Source organism: Meles meles, chromosome 21, assembly GCF_922984935.1.
Source record: "Meles meles chromosome 21, mMelMel3.1 paternal haplotype, whole genome shotgun sequence".
Classification (NCBI taxonomy): Eukaryota; Metazoa; Chordata; class Mammalia; order Carnivora; family Mustelidae; genus Meles; species Meles meles.
The window spans coordinates 10,738,448-10,754,775 of record NC_060086.1 but is presented as its reverse complement, the minus strand read 5'-3'; the positions used below and the strand labels follow the sequence as shown (position 1 = coordinate 10,754,775).

General features: G+C 59.4%; 1 protein-coding gene across 1 annotated transcript; it reads left to right on the top strand.

Annotated features, from left to right (window-relative positions):
* Positions 1–1,562: 1,562 nt before the first annotated feature.
* On the top strand, positions 1,563–15,018 carry ARPC1B (actin related protein 2/3 complex subunit 1B). Its single transcript, XM_045993230.1, has 10 exons — positions 1,563–1,688; positions 8,556–8,632; positions 9,323–9,427; positions 9,859–10,081; positions 10,750–10,857; positions 12,246–12,452; positions 12,537–12,612; positions 13,365–13,570; positions 14,342–14,432; positions 14,702–15,018. The coding sequence occupies exons 2-10, from the start codon at positions 8,569–8,571 to the stop codon at positions 14,738–14,740; spliced, it is 1,119 nt and encodes a 372-aa protein (XP_045849186.1). The 5' UTR covers positions 1,563–1,688; positions 8,556–8,568; the 3' UTR covers positions 14,741–15,018.
* The last annotated feature ends 1,310 nt before the right edge of the window (positions 15,019–16,328 follow it).

Below are 16,328 nucleotides of genomic sequence, written 5' to 3'. Positions count from 1 at the left end.
GCTGGGAGCAGTTTCCAGGAAGAAACGAGCTCTTTGAGTTGTTCCAGAACCCGGAGTGAAATCCTTCCACCCTGGGTTCAGCTCACTCAAGCAGTCGCTTCACTTCAGGCTTGGGGAACTTTGTGTCCCCTCAGGACACCTGCCAGGGCTTCCCGGTGTGAGGCGGTCTTCCCTCACCAGGCCCGCGAGAGGGGCTGGCGGTGCTTCTCACGAGTCAGCCTCGCTACCAGGGTCAGAGATGGAGCGCTGCAACAGTGCTTTGCCTGAAGCTCATTTCTCTCACACCTGCACTCCCGCAACAGGTGCGCGGGGAGCCTCCTTCCTGAATGCAGGTGCGCAGCCAAGCAAATACCAACAGTTTAGACGCTCGGTTTTGACGGGGAGGGAGGCAATCCTCAGGTGTTCGGATTTGTCCGGATGCTTTTAGCAAAGTCACAAGCCACCCGAAGAAGTAGCATCCTTGGCTCATTGGCAGAAGCAGGTTGGGCTGGAGCTCCCCAGTCAGACGTCGGCTCGGGTGCGGGTCATTTCTCTGCGCTTCTCTGCACCGCGAGATGGGAGGGCTGGTGACAGCCCCGCAGTGTTTCCTCGAGCCGGGAAGGCTGTAGTCCCGCAAACCGTAGCTGAGGCTTCTCCCCGGACACTCGATCGTGGAAGAGCTCCCGTGTGCGGACACGTGTCCTCCGCCCCACCGCCCCCGCAGAGGCCGAATTCAGTGTGACCGGCGCTAGGACGCGAGCGCAGGTCGGGGCTGGGAGTCCCGCGGACACCTCCAGCGGGGCAGGGGTTGTGGGCAAAGAGCTAAAAGACACGTCCTGCGTTAGAAACCGGAGTTGGCCAGGAGGGGACAGGGTGGGAAAAGGGTTCCGGGCAGGAAGAACATGTGTCACGGCGCCGAGACCTGGCAGGGTGGGAGCCTGGCCCCAGACCCCCTGAGTCCGGGAAGACCCGCAGCGCACCTGGGCGAGGGGACTCCCGGGGAGGAGCCTGACCGGCTGGGAAGGCACCACAGGATCTTCACCAGGGTCTCCCCCACCTCCCCGCGCCTGGCCACGTCTCCGCTGATGAGGCAGAGGCTAAGGACGGGAAGACTCCCAAATCCACGTGGTTGCAACGCCAGCCGGCAACTTACAGGCGGGAAGCGGCCGGCCGCGGAAGCAGAGGGCAAGGAGCCCTCCCTGAGAGAGGGCGCGGGGCCGGCCAGAGTCGCCGCCGGAGGCCCGCGGGCAGCCCTGCCCCCGGCGCATTTTGCAGTGCGGGCGGGGGGCCCTGGGGGTTGCGGCGGCCCCGCCGCGGGCTCCGGGCCCGCACTTTTTGCGCCCTGTGGGTATCAGCGCCCCGAGGAAGGATGGAGAGGGCGCTCTCTCCGCGGTGGGCACGTGTGCACTCCGCCCAGCTGCCGCTCTGGCTGTGCGCCTCCCTGAGCCTCAGTTTCCCCACCCGTTAAGTTGCGAGGGGCGGTCGCGGATGGTTTCTGGGCGTCTGGGCGCCGCGCAGCCCCCACCCCGGATGGGTGGGCGGGGCCTGGGATCCGGCGGCCGCCACCCTGGTCGCCGCCCCCGTCCCCGCGGGGCTGAGGCTGGGAGGCCCCGCCCCCCGCCCACGAGGAAGTGGCTGCGGCGCGGCGCGGGGCCCAGAGCCGGTTCGGCGCGTCGACTGCCCAGAGTCCGCGGCCGGGGCGCCGGGAGGTGAGGGGGTTGGGGACCCCCGGAGGGGAAGGGACGCCCCCGGGGGAGGGGGCGGGGAGTTGCATGCAGGTGAGGAAGGTGCCGGGCGTCCGCAGACGTGAGGGCGCGGGGAGGGGGTGCCCGGGCGAAGGGGCACAGGGCTGGGGGCTTGCCAGGTGTGTGGGTCCGCCTGGAGGTGAGGGGACCACGGGATGGCGGGCCGGTTCCGGGGTGGGGGCCCCCTCCAGGCGAGGGAAATGCAGGGCTCCCTGCCCCCCGCGCCCTCGGGGCGGCCCCGGCCCCCGTGGTGCCGCCTCGGCCTTTTCCTCCCTGCCCCTGCCCCTAACCCGCTGTCTGTCCCCCGGTATTTCGGGCCGCGAGGGCCCCACGCCCAGTCACTTCCCCTCCATCCTCCAGCCTTCCGGGTTGCTCGGGCCGGGAAATGAGCTGGCGCCCCCGCCCACCTTGCCCCTCCCTCCCCCCTCCCCCGCGCCACCTCCCCGGCCCCCAGCCCACCCCGCACCCCCGCCCCTGGGGCCCGGGTTCGCGGTCCTCACCCGGAGGGGTTCCCGAACGCTTGAGCGGAGCGGCCCCTCCTTGGCCCGCGGGGAAAGCAGCAGGGCCCGCCCAGGGCGGTGACAGTAACCCTGAAAAGACTAGCGGGAAGCCCCGGAACCAGCCTAGCGCAGGGACCGAGCCGGAGGCGCTCCCGGGGTTCTTCCAGGCTCTCTCCGGACTCCCCACGCCTGGCAGGCAGTGCCGCCCAGTGGTTAAGGGCCTCTGGGACCGGGGTAAGAGTGCTAGCTTCCTCACTGGCCCATGACCTTAGCAAGCCATCTAACTTCCTTGGGCCTCAACCTATCTTATCTGTAAAATGGGGCGTCCTTAGGCTTATATGGAATAATGTGTGGAAGGCGCTTGGCAACCTGCCTGGCACAGGGTACAGATGTGTGCTCTTAACTGTTGCCACTACCATCCACATTTATCAAAGTGTCTGGATGATGTTAACCTCTGAGATTTGGGGTCAGAATCCCAAACTGGGCCATGTGGGAGCTGTGTGGCTTGGAGCAAATCTTGGCTTTTTGTCTGTTTCCTTCTGTACAAAATGAAGGTTAAAACAAACACACACAAAACTACTTAACTTAGTCTTGCTTTCAGGGGTAAAAGAGAATGTATGTCCAAGCCTTGGCTAAAAACACTGGGCATGTAAAGATGCCGGTAAAGGTAGTTTGTGTGTGTCTGTGTGTAATCCACTACCTCCTGTTGGATAGTTAAACAGTATCCCAACATGGTAGTGTCACAGTTTACTCTTGCCATATTTGTAGTCATCTGGATTTTTCCACCCTTCCATCATTCTAAAGGGGGTTATTATGAACATGTTTGCTTTAAAAAAAAAAAATGTCAGTGGTTATTTTCTTAGTACCAAAATGAATTTATGCCACCAAGGAGTGTTAATTTTTAAGTTCCTGTTCATGTCATTCTGTTTGTTCCGACCCAGTTGTTGAATTGTTATTGTATTGCTCTTCAGAAAGGCTGAACAAATTAGTAACAAATGAGTTTCTCCACAACTCTGCCAACATTGCGTTTTATGTGTTTTTGGATTTTGTTTTGTTTGGATTGTTTTATTAATAAGTTTTATGGTGCCTTTCTAGGATTGTTTTCATTTATATTTCTTGACTTGATTTTTGCCTCGTTTGTAAGACTTCAGGAGCAGACCTGGGGAGGAGGTATTAGCTGGTCTATGTGGGGTGGCAAGGGCTACTCCATATACACAGGAAGTTGAGTAACTGCTTAGCACGTGTGCAAAAATGGCTTGCTGGCAGCTCCCTGGAGCGCCTGAGCTGGGTGGGGCTTCCCTGAGTGCCTGTAGGGCCAAGATCCTGCTCCAGACTGCTCCTGCCTGGCTTAGCCTCAGATACAGCCAAACCTCTGTCTTTGGAGAAGCCTGGCCAAGCTTCTCTGAAAGCAATGAGGAACCTTAACCTTACAGCTTGTACCTTGTTCACCCCCAACCTTTCCTGATCCAGACGTGAAGGAAATATTGGCTGAGGCATCCAGCCAGTATGGAAAGAGGCAGAATTTGACCCCAGCACTGTAAGGAAGGAGCGCTAAACCAGGCTTTTCCTGGCTTGCTCTGTTTTGAAGGGGAGCTGAGTTCTTCCTAAATGCTCAGAGACGACCTTCTAGAGTTCAGGTTTCCAAGCTTTGCTAATCATTGACCCTAATCAGGCAGAAGGAAAAACAAAACAAAACAAAACTGAGCACATACTCCCCAATAAATATTTACAAATCGCATACATATGCCACTGAGATAATCAAGCATATTTCTTATAGCCCATTCCCTAAAGGAAAGGATGGGATTCATTCAGCCACATTTAAGAAATATTATTGAGCACCTGTTTTGTGTGCCGGGCACTCTGGTTGGTGCTAGGGATACATGGGTGGACAGAGCACATACCCTACCCCTAGGGAGCTTACCTCCCTATCCCAGTGCCTAGTCGCTGGCACACCCCCGCAGGGAAACCCACACCCTACTTTGGAGACCCAAACCCCCTCCCAGACTGCAGGCCTCTTCCCTATCTGCTCCAGCACTGGGTGATGTCCCGCCCATTCATACTGAGCTTCACTGTGAGCTGGAAGGATGCCAGGGAAGGGCCACCGGGAACACGGAGATCCTGGCTTGAGGCTGGCAGAGGGGAGGCAGGCCGGGGAGACTCAGCATTTGGCTCACACTCCCCCAACCTCTGTTTCTGGGGTAATGAGGGACAGATCCCAGCACATGGATTCCTAGTCCCAGCACTGTTCCCAGAGCGCCTTCCTCCCTTTGTCCCCAGAAGTCCAAGGGGCCCATGGTGCTGGCTCACAGTCCTGCGGTGGTAAAGTGGCACGGGGGCGGGGGGGGGGGGGGCGGGGGGGTTGGGGGTGTGGTTCGGAGGCCACGACTTCAGCCTGCCTTTGTCTCCCCCAACACACTTGGGCAAGGCAACTCTAATTGCATATTCTATCGGGGACTGGCTGGCCGTGGGTGCTAGCCCCCTCCCCCACCCAGGGAAGTTTCCTGGGAGCGATGAAGTCAGGGTTGTGCGGGAGGGTGGCTCAGTGTGAAGGCTGCCTCACTGCTTCTGACCGCCCTGCCCGGGAACAATCCAGTGATTCTCCTTTAGGAGGATGTAGCCCTGAGGCAACAGTGGCCAGAGAAGCTACTCCCCTCTCTGGGTTACCACTTCCTCATTGCTGACTTGGGGGTTGGGAGTCATTGCCGACTTGGGGGTTGGGAGTCATTGCCGAGGCCCTGCTGTCTTAGCTGCTTTGCAGAAATTATGAAAAAGTTTTGAAAAGGGGAAGATGCACCGCTTCTCTCCCACCCCCTTCCGCTGTAAATACCCCCAAGTCCCTTTAAGGTGCTAGTTAATGCAGCGTACTGTGAGTATTTCTGTCTGAATTCATGCTAAAGTGTGATTGGCTGATAAATGTGGTCTGAGCCTCCCCCCACCACCCTGCCTGTCCCACTGTGCCTGTGGCTGTCTTTATCAGTCCCTTCCTCTCCCACTTGAGGACCTTTGGGTCCCAGGGAACAATGGTCCAGGTTCCCCAAGTCCTCTTGCCTGTGTTACTAGTATGGAGGCTGCTGTCTTCAGCAGACCCAACCTCTCCATCCTCATAGCCTAGAACTCTAGAACATCACACTAGACAGACTTTTTAGAGCCTGGCCCCCAGGTCTAGATAGATGCTCTTGCCCAAGAGCCAACAAGAAGCAGAGACACCCGGCCACACAGTCTGGGCCCGATGGAGCTGGGAAGTTGAATTCTGCAGATAAGCTGCGGGCCCAGAGACCCTCAGGGGTGTAGCCACGGGGCTTCTTCCCTCTGGGCCAGTGGGGCTGAAGGGGTGGGGGGTGGTTGGCCTTCACAGCACCGGCAGGAGCCTGGCCAGGGTGTGGAAGTGGGCCTCAGGCCTTCTCTCTGCCCCACCGCGACCGTGGAAAATGGGGGTGGGCAGATTAGCACGGATAGCCCTGGTCCTCCCTCTTCTTCGTCTTGTCGTCTGTGGAGTGTGATGGTGACGAAGTGCCCCAGCCAGGCTGGATGCCTGTGCTGCGCTGGCCAGTGGTACCGGAAGTGCGGGGGGAAGTCCCCATTAGGCCTGCTGACCTGAGCTGAGGGATCCAAAGTGCCACTTCCAGGGGCCTTTGTCTTACACGGAGAGGACTTATAAGGAGAGGCTGGGGAAGCGGCTGTGGGGAGAGCCGTGTGCTTGTGTTTGCGCGTGCAAGGCTGGACACATGGGAGCACGCAGGCGCAGTGTGCTGGTGTGCAAGGCTGAACACAGAGAATGCGGGGGCAGTGTGGTTGTATGCGCGTGCAAGACGACACGTGGGAACATGTGGGAGCAGTGTGCTTGTGTGGGTGTGTGCAAGGCTGAGCTCGTGAGAGCAGTGGGCGTGTGTGTGCACGAGCACATGGTAGCACGGAGCAGTATGCTTGTGCACGTGTGTGAGGCTGAACACGCGTGAGCGTGTGTGGCCTGAGCCTGGGCTGCAGCTGGGTCCGCCTTCTCTGCCTCAGCAGTACTGATCAAGGACCCCCTTGGTGCCCTGCTCCAGGCACGTCCCTGTCCTGTACCTGCACATGTGTCTTTGTACCCCTGAGCCCTGGGCTGCCCCAGGAACCTTCCAGAGCTTCCTGCTATAAATGAAAACAGGTTTGGGACCTGGGGTGGGCAGGAGGAGGAGGGCCCGCAAGACGGTGAGCTGGGGGTCAGGAAGCCAGGCCCAGCAGGATTTGTGGGGCAGGCTGGTCCCTGAGCCCAGGATTTCATGGGGGACAGTGGGCTACATGCGGCCAGTCCCTCTCTTGGGGCTGGGCCCCAAAGCCACGCTGTGCCTTCCAGCAGGGCCTCATGTAAACAGGTGGCCGTGCTCCTGAGGGGCCGGGGAGGTGCCCAGTAAGTTTCCTGGGGTGTTCGGGGCTCAAGCCCAGGGCTGGGGAGAAGCCATCGTTTAGCCTAGTCCATGAGCTGCAAACCTGCCAACCGGTTCCTGGTGACACCTGCCAGGTGTGAGGGTGGGTAGTTTCCCCCTCGCTGAACCTCAGCCTCTCCGTCTGTCCTCTGCGGCTGTGGCATCTGAGCACTAAAGTCAAGAACACTTCGGGGCGGGGGGGATGGGTGAAATAGGTGAAGGCGACTAAGGGCACACTCGTCTTGGTGAGCGCGGAGTACTGTGCAGAATTGAGTCACTAGGTTGTACACCAGAAGCTAATGTAGTGCTGTGCTAATAATCCTGGAATAAAAGAGAGAGAGAGAGAGACGCCTGGACTGCTTAGAGCTGGTAAGGGAGGAGCATTCTGGATATGTTGGGTGGTTGGGGGAGGGTTGCTTTTTTTTTTTTTTTTTTTTTTAAGATTTGAAGTCCTCTCTACACCCACCACGGGGCTTGAACACACCACCCCAAGTTCAAGAGTCGCATGCCCTACTGACTGAGCCAGCCAGACGCCCCCATGGTTTAACTTTTTAATAAAGAACTTCCTTTCCTGGGCACCGGTGACAGTATCCAGTTGTGTTCATCACGTACTTAGGGAACAGCTACTGCGTGCCAAGCACTTGGGCCCTGGGGAGAGCCCCGTGGGCAAGACCAGTGAGAGCTGTGTGCATCCAGCTCCGTCAGTCCCAGCTGGGGGCAACCGCAGGTGCAGCGAACGAGTACAGTGTGACAGATGGTCAGTGGTGATTCTCTGCGGGGAGGCTTCGCTCCGGGAATAGGGAGCCCCGGGGTAGGCTGAGAAGGTGGCCTTGGAACACAGACTTGAAGGGCAGCAGTGCGGGCTTGGCAGGCAGGTGCACAGTCAGGGGAGCTCTGGGGGCCTGGGGAACAGCCAGTGCAAAGGCCTGAGCCCCGTGGGCCCTGGGATCAGCCGCTGAGTGGGGGAGACAGACGCGCACACGGGTGGGCTGTGGCTGGGTGTTACCCCGCGGGAGGGGAGTCTTGTGAACACCCGACTGTGTGCCAGGCATGGCTTAATGTCTTAATTTACCCTCTCAGCACCTCTGGGGGCAGGATTCCTGTTCCCTCGGGGCAGATATGGACACTGAGGTTCGGAGGGGTGAGCGATATGGCCAGGGTCAGCCACTGGTGGCAAGCAGTGCAGCAGGCTGAGTGGGGAAGTAGGGGAGAGCACAGGTTTGAGGAAGTCAGGTTCACCTGGGGTCTTTCCCGTTGAGTAGGACTTTGCTAAAGGGAACAGGGTGGGCAGAGCTGGGCAGGGAGGGGAGGGGGGAGAGGAAGTGCCCCTCCCCCACTCGTGTGTCTCCCACCCCACTTCAGGCTCAGGGGAATTTCAGCGGCAGGGGAGGGAGGTGTCTGTGTGTCGGTCCGTGTCCTCACCTGCAGGCTCCTGCAGACCAGCTTCCTGCCCTCCCTCCTGAAAACCAGAGCTCTGGCTGTGGGAGGCTGCCTGCTGTGTGCTGGGCACCGCTCTCATTTCGTCCTCACTCCATCCTTTAAAAGAAAATTTTTTTAAATTTGCGAGCAAGACCACGAGGGGAGCTGGCGAGTGGCAGAGGGAGAGGGACAAGCAGACCCTTCACTGAGCAGGGAGCCCGATGCGGGCTCGATCCCCACCCTGAGATCGTGACCTGAGCAGAAGGCAGAGGCTTAATGGACTGAGCCACCCAGGCGCCCCTTACTCCATCCTTCTGAGGGAGATGCCCTCTACCCTGGAGGAAACTGAGGCACAAATGATGAGGGACACCTGACCTGACACAGGGTTAGCACACCCCACTCAAGGGAAGGCCAGGCTGGCCCTGCTGCCCTCCCACAAAGTTGGCTGGGGCCTGTTCTGGGATCAGAGGCGGGGATTGACTGGGGGTCCCTTCCTCTCTGGGGCACAGGAGCTGAGCAGCCATGGCGTACCACAGCTTCCTGGTGGAGCCCATCAGCTGCCATGCCTGGAACAAGGACCGCACCCGTGAGTGCCGCTGCCACAGGATGACGTGGGGGGAGCGGGAGCCCCCCGAGTGCGTGCGGGCGGTACAGCGGCTGGGCGCCCTAGACTGTGGTCTCTGAGGGTCGGCTGTCCCCTTCCTTCACCTCTGGTCCCAAGGATGTAAGAGGGGTTGGACGAGTTCTGGCCACACAGAGGGGCAGCTGGCGAGGGGGGCCATGAGGGGGTGGAGGGGAGAGTGCGGCCCCATGCTGGGCCAGGCCCTGCTGCCGATGCCGCTGGGGCTCCCAGGCTGGGGTGAGGAATGAAGATGGCCTGGAGAGAAACACACGGGACGAGGGAAAGCAGTGGAGGCAGAGGCGCTGGCTAAGAAAAGGTGGCCAGGGAGGTCTTTTGGGGGAGGTAAAGGAGGCATCCATGCCCAGACCTTGGCAGCAGGAGAGCCCGGCACTGTCCAGAGCAGTAAGGATCTCAGGGCTGGAGATGGGGAACAGAGAGCAGTAGCGGGAGGGGAAGCCATGAGATCGCTGTGGGGGTGCCTGCGGGTCGTGGGTGCAGGTGAAGGATGGCTAGTCCCAGGGGAGGCGTGGCAAGATGCTTCAGGGAGCCCTGCACCAAAGCAGAGGGGGGGAAGGATGTTCCTGGGAGAGGGTCTTTAGGAAATGGATAACCTGTGCACCTCCTCCTCCCTACCCCCACCCTTCTTTCCTGCAGAGATTGCCATCTGCCCCAACAACCACGAGGTGCACATCTATGAGAAGAGCGGGGCCAAGTGGGTCAAGGTGCATGAGCTCAAGGAGCACAATGGGCAGGTGACAGGTAAGGCAGGCTGACTAGGATCATTCTTCAAAAAGGAGATGGGATGAGGAGGTCCAGCCAGTCATCCTCTCAGTCACTGTGTCAGGTAGGATAGTTTGGGTTGCAAGTAACACAACCCTAATTCAAACTGGCTTAAGTTACAAAGGGATCATGTTGGCTCACGTTACTGAAAAATTGAAGAGGTTTCTGGGCTTCAGGAAAGGCTTGATCCAGCACCTCAGTTCAACATTGCCAAGGACCCATTTCCTGTCTCTTGGCTTTCCAGCCTGTGTGGTAGTATTTTGGAGAGCTCTAACACTCTCAGTATTCGTTCTCGTGGCACCCCCTGGAGCAGCTTGTATCCACATTGTGGCCTCTAAGCCCCTCCTACATGGATGCCAGGGAGCCTTTCTGCCTGGATGACTTCAGCCTGTTTTCTCACCATCTCTCAGGCATCGATTGGGCCCCTGAGAGTAACCGAATCGTGACCTGTGGCACAGACCGCAATGCCTACGTGTGGACGCTGAAGGGCCGCACGTGGAAGCCCACGCTCGTCATCCTGCGGATCAACCGGGCTGCTCGCTGTGTGCGCTGGGCCCCCCAGGAGAACAAGTTTGCTGTGGGTAGTGGCTCCCGCGTCATCTCCATCTGCTATTTTGAGCAGGAAAATGACTGGTAGGTGCCTGGGCAGAGGCAGGATGGGTTGGAAGGGACCCTGGGGCTGCAGACCTAATGGTGGCGGGACTGGTGTCCCGGAGAGCTCTGGACAGGGTTCAGGAGCCCTGTTCACATGACCCTGGGGAAGCATGTCCTCTCTGGACCTTGTAGTTGAGGCGACAGGCACTTGCACAGCTCTGTCTCATTACTAAGGGCACAGATCACCCCAGACCCCTTCTGTGGGCATTGCTTAAAGCCCCACACACTCACTCACGTGGACTCCCTGACAGCCCCCTGGACTGGGCTTCTGTTGTCCCCATTTTTCAGACGAGCGAAGTAAGGCCCTGAGCTCGGGTCACTTGTCTGAGATGTCAAGCCTGTCGCGCTCCAGGGCCACATCATCTTTTCCTCTGGGTCCCTGAGGGCAGAGGCTAAGCTGGAGTCTGGGAGACCGGAGATCGAATTCTGCCCTGGCCAGTTAGCTGCCATATAACTGAGCCTGCCCCAGGCTTGCTGTGAGGTTTCAATTAGGCCGCCGCGGACAGAGTTCCCAGCTGGAGGGGACCTCTCCCTTCAGGGAAACTGGGGGTTCTGCAGGTCCCTGGGAATGTGGAGTCCCTGGGGCACTGAGGACTTGGGTGCTGAGACTGCCAGTCCCCCTCCCCTCTACCTGTCCGTATTTCCAGGTGGGTTTGCAAGCACATCAAGAAGCCCATTCGCTCCACGGTGCTCAGCCTGGACTGGCACCCCAACAACGTGCTGCTGGCTGCGGGCTCCTGTGACTTCAAGTGCAGGTAAGCAGGGGCCTCCCCGATACCAGCATAGGAACCAGGGTGGAGGGAGCCCCGCGCCCTGCCTTCCAGACCCGCTCTGCCACCAGCAGGGTGACCTGGGGCCTCAGAGTCTGGCATCTGTGAGGTTTAGGCGGGGTTGCCGCTGGGTCCTGTCTCCAGCCCTCGGGGAGTTTGGCAGGTTGCAGCCCTGGCTACTGCTTCATGTCAGCAAGGACACTTTCCCAGGCCCTCATCTTCAGTTTCCTTGTCTTCTGTCTCAAGGACAGTGAGTGGGGACCTGTCTCACACTGGCATACATGACTGGGCTTAGACCAACCTGCCTTATCATCTCGGGCCTGGAACGCAGCGTCCCCAGTTGCCACTGGCTCTTTGTACTTGTGGGCATAGCACCCGTGAGCCTGCCGAGCCCTGTGGCTCCCAGCTCCAGACAGGTGGCCTGGGTCTCCGCCTGGGAAAGGCTGCAGCAGGCCCCATGGGCTCCTCTGGAGGCCCTGGCCAGGAGAGGGTGACGTCCCACTGAGGCTCCGCTGGTGGGTAGGGAGCTGATCTGCCCGGTACCCCTGTGCTGGCCCTGGGACAGAGCGAGGACATCAGCATGTGGGAAAGTGGTGTACTGGGTAGAGGTGGCGGGGAAGGTGGCCGGCCTGATTTAAGGTGCAGAGCAGGGGTGGCTGGGTGGCTCAGTGGGTTAGGCCTCTGCCTTTGGCTCAGGTCATGATCTCAGGGTCCTGGGATTGAGCCCCACATTGGGAATCTCTGCTCAGCGGGGAGCCTACTCCCCACCCCCCCACCTGCCTGCCTTTCTACTTGTGATCTCTGTCAAATAAATAAAATCTTAAAAAAAAAAGGGGGGGGGCGCCTGGGTGACTCAGGGGGTTAAAGCTTCTGCCTTCGGCTCAGGTCATGATCCCAGGGTCCTGGGATCGAGCCCCACATCGGGCTCGATCCCAGGGTCCTGGGATCGAGCCCCACATCGGGCTCTCTGCTCCACCGGGAGCCTGCTTCCTCCTCTCTCTCTGCCTGCCTCTCTGCCTAGTTGTGATTTCTCTCTGTCAAATAAATAAAATATATTTAAAAAAAAAAAAAAGGTGTGGAGCAGGGAGGAGGGGCATTCTAGGGACCAGCTGCGGAGTGGAGGCACCTGCATGATGGGGACCAGGACAACCCCCGGGGCCGTGTGCATAGTCCGGCCTCAGAGGAGGGCTCGGGAGTGCCAAGACACTGACCTGCACCAGGAGGGCCCTGAAGCCCACACTCGTCTGACTGAAGATGCAGGTCACAGAAAGCCCGCTCTGGGGTCCACCAGCTCCCAGCTGGGCACTCTGGCCTCCCCAGGCCCCTCCCGGACCCCCTCGGTCACCACGGCTTCTCTTGGTCTCTCCTGGCAGGATCTTCTCGGCCTACATCAAGGAGGTGGAGGAACGGCCAGCACCCACCCCATGGGGCTCCAAGATGCCCTTCGGGGAGCTGATGTTTGAGTCCAGCAGTAGCTGCGGCTGGGTGCACGGCGTCTGCTTTTCGGCCAGCGGCAGCCGCGTGGCCTGGGTCAGCCACGATAGCACCGTGTGCCTGGCAGATGCCGACAAGAAGATGGCGTGAGTACAGGACCCTGGGGTCAGAGGGCAACCAAGGCCCAGAGCAGGAGGAGCTGGAGCGACTGACTTCTCTCTCTCTCTCAGCGTCGCGACTCTGGCCTCTGAAACGCTGCCGCTGCTGGCCCTCACCTTCATCACAGACAACAGTCTGGTGGCAGCGGTGAGGCAGGGAGGGGGGCAGAGAGGGGGCGGTGCAAGTTAGACCTGCTCCCCACTGGTCTCCCCCCACCTTCTCTTCCTCCTTGGGCAGAACGGGCTGCCTTCTGCTGTAACAAGGCCCTGGAGGCAGTGCTTACCGCAGTGCAGGTGTTGGAGGGGGGCACCCTGCTCAGTGCAGGGGAGCTGCGTCTCCCTCATGTGCCCCAGTTGCCATGGAGGGAGGAGGGGGAGGCGGAGAATCATGCCGCGGAGCCTGAGGTTTCTGCTTACAGTGTACGGGCCAGTGCGGGTGCGGCGGGGGCACAGTCGTCCCGTGCATCCAGAAGGGCGCCGCTCTCCTCCCCCTGCCCACCCTCTTTACCTCTCTTCCCCGCTCAGCAAACATACTCAGGTCCCACACAGGGGTCGGCCTGCTTTGCCTCCAGAAGCATGCAGCTGTGGGCTATTGTCCCAGAGCGGGTGTCACCGGCCGGGCAGGACACAACATCCCTGAGCTTCCAGGGGAAGGAGGCCGCCCCCAGATGCTCCCCCCAACACCAGCACCTGGTCCCTTTCCGTATACCCGGGGTGGGCCCGGCTGTGTCTCCGGGCTGGCCTGGGCTTCCCCATAGCTCCACCCAAGCCCTGCCACCAGACCCACAGTCCAGACGCCCTTGGTGTCATGCCTTGTCTCCAAACTGTTTCCCGGTGCACAAGATGGGGGTGCTGTGCCGTCCTTGGCCATGCTCCCATGACATCCCAGCCCTGTCACAGGGCCACGACTGCTTCCCGGTGCTGTTTACCTACGATGGCACCACAGGGACGCTGAGCTTTGGCGGGCGGCTGGACGTGCCCAAGCAGAGCTCGCAGCGTGGCCTGACGGCCCGAGAGCGCTTCCAGAACCTGGACAAGAAGGCGAGCTCAGATGGCAGCGTGGCCTCCGGTGCTGGCCTGGACTCGCTGCATAAGAACAGTGTGAGGTGAGAGCGGGACCAACCCTGACTCTCCCCGCAGCAGCGTCGTGGGGGGGGGGGTCTTGACTTGGGAAGTGGGGCGACCTCTAGGTGGCACAAAAACAGCATTAGGTGAGGGCAGCGCAGGCACCGTGCTCTGCATTTTTAGGGCATGTGGTGTGGGGACCATCATAGTTCTCTGGGGCAGCCAGGCCCATGGGGCAGGGGCTGAACCAGTCCTGCGGCTGCCTCCCTGAGCAGTGAGGCAGGATGAGGCGTGAGAAACTGTCCCCAACACCCCAGTCCTGCCAGCGCCAGGAGTCCACCCACGGCCAAACAGGGACAAGTACAGCGGGGACTTGCTAAGTGAACCCCCGTGGCCATCCCCTCTCGTGTCATTTCTGGACCCAACGCCCGAGCCCAGCTTTCAAGGCTCCACGGAACGACCCTCTGGGTCCTCCCAGCCCCTGGTTTTGCCTTCCCCCCATCCTGCTACAAGCCTGTCACTCGACATTCCCCACAAAATGTGGGATTCGTGCCCTGCCCGGCCTTTGCACGTCTGGTTCCATTTGCCCGGGCTTCCCTACCGCTCCTCCAAGCAGACTCAGGAGCCCCATCCTCTGCAGCCCTCCGTGGCCCACTCCCCGGGCTCTCTGTAGGGCACACCCCACCTGCACAGCCCAGCACTTCTCACCAGAGTTGGCTGACCTGGAAGGGTGGGAGCTCCTGGAGGTGGGTGGGCCCCAGTCCAGCAAAGGGTTCCGGCTGGGACCCATCAAGCTCTCCTCCTCTATGCAGCCAGATCTCGGTGCTCAGCGGGGGGAAGGCCAAGTGCTCCCAGTTCTGCACCACAGGAATGGACGGCGGCATGAGCATCTGGGATGTGAAGGTGAGTCCTAGCCCATCCTGGCCCTTCCTCCTTGATTCCTCCAGGAGGAAGGCACTGCTTGGACTGAAGGTGGTGGGAGATGAGGGGCACCCCCTGGGGTACCTCCCTTTAGGGCTGGGACTCAAATCCAGGTCTGCCTGACTCCAAAGACTACGTCCTCTGTCCTCTGGCAGGTTGGGGCTGGGCTGGCTAGAGGCCAGGTCCCTGGGGGTGGGGGGCAGTGTGGGACAGCTGCAAACCAGACTGTCTGTTCTGCTGTCTCCTTCCAGAGCCTGGAATCAGCCTTGAAGGACCTCAAGATCAAATGACCTGTGACGCAGAGTTTGCCCTCATCCCAGATGCTGGGGGAGGGGGTCGGGGAGGCTAAGGGTCGCTTTGCTGAATGTTTCTAGGGTAGTAGTTTGGGTTCCCCTGGGGACTGCTCCAGGCGGAGGGGAGGGGTGGGAAGCTTTTCTTAACTATTGAAGGAACATGTGCCTTTTTCTTATGAAGAGATGCTTTCATTTATTGTTAAAAATGTTCTCACAGCACTGTGCTGGTCATAAACTGCTTCAACAACATGACATAATAAAAAAGCAGACTCAGAGCTGGTCTCCTGTGTTTGGGAGAAGCGCATGTTCGGACAGGCACGGGTCCCCTCTGCTCTACCGACAGAATTGGTCCTGAAGCCCGAGGGCCTTCTCACGGGCCCCCCCCCACAGTCCAGCAAGGGCACGGCCAGACCCCCGTGGCTTCCTGTCACTCGGGAGTCAGACTGCACATTCCAGATGGCTTCTGGGTTTTAATGGAAATTGATTTCTCTTCTTGATGTCTGCAGCTGGTTTCTGATAAATGCACGTCACTTCCTAAGTTCCTGTTTTGTGCAGAGGGCCTTTTCTGTTTAACACGTGCTCCTCAGGTCCCTAATTACTCAGCCACAGCCAGGCAGTGAATTCCATCCACAGATCTGGCCTTACATTTGCAGGACGGAGGGCACCCAAACACGCCTTCTCCCAGACTGCTCTAGGGCTGTTCCCTCAGGACAGCCCCCAGTCAGAAGCAGCCCCACTGACTCAAATCACAAGACAGAGATTCTAAGATCCCAGGAGACAGGCCACACAACTCCTCTTCCTCTAAATGCTTGCCACGGCCCCCTCGGCCCCTACCAGCCCTCTGTTAAGTGACCTTCTGGTCCTGGAGCTGACTGGACTGTTGTCAGGGCCTGGAAGGCCAGGGAGGTGTCCACATACCTTTTTTTTTTAATAGCTCACCTCAGGGCTGAAAAGTGGCCCCAGAATATCCGTGTTCTTCTGAGACCTGACGAGAGGGACGAGCAGCAAGCGTGCTCTTGTTCAGCTGCAGAGGCCTCGTGGATGTCAACTGTCTGCCCTTGTTATAGACAGAGTACTTGGCTTAAAACTGACAGGTTCAATCTTTTGCTTCTAAGAAGAAGGAAAAGACATTAGAGGACACGATCGGATAGGGTTGGGCTCCTGCGGCAGGTGGGAAGTCCCATCAGGGAAGGGGGAGATCTGGACCCTGTTCTGTGATGGACATGTCACCAGTGGACACCAGGACCACTGGTCAGGCTTTCTGGGCTTTCCTCTGCACCCCACCCCACTGGATGTTGAGGACAGTGGAGGGACAAGCAGCTCATAGTCTCTGGCAGTTGATAATGACAACCCAGTGTTGGGGTGGGGGGAGAAAAGGAGGGATTGTGACGGAGTTAAGATTCTAGGCAAGTCATAACGTGCAAGAATGGCTGAGCGGGGCGCCGGGTGGCTCAGTGGGTTAAGCCTCTGCCTTCAGCTCAGGACGTCATCGCAGTGTCCTGGGATTTGAGGCCTGCATCGGGCTCTCTGCTCAGCAGGGAGCCTACTTCTCCCTCTCTCTCTGCCTACTTGTGACCTCTCTGTC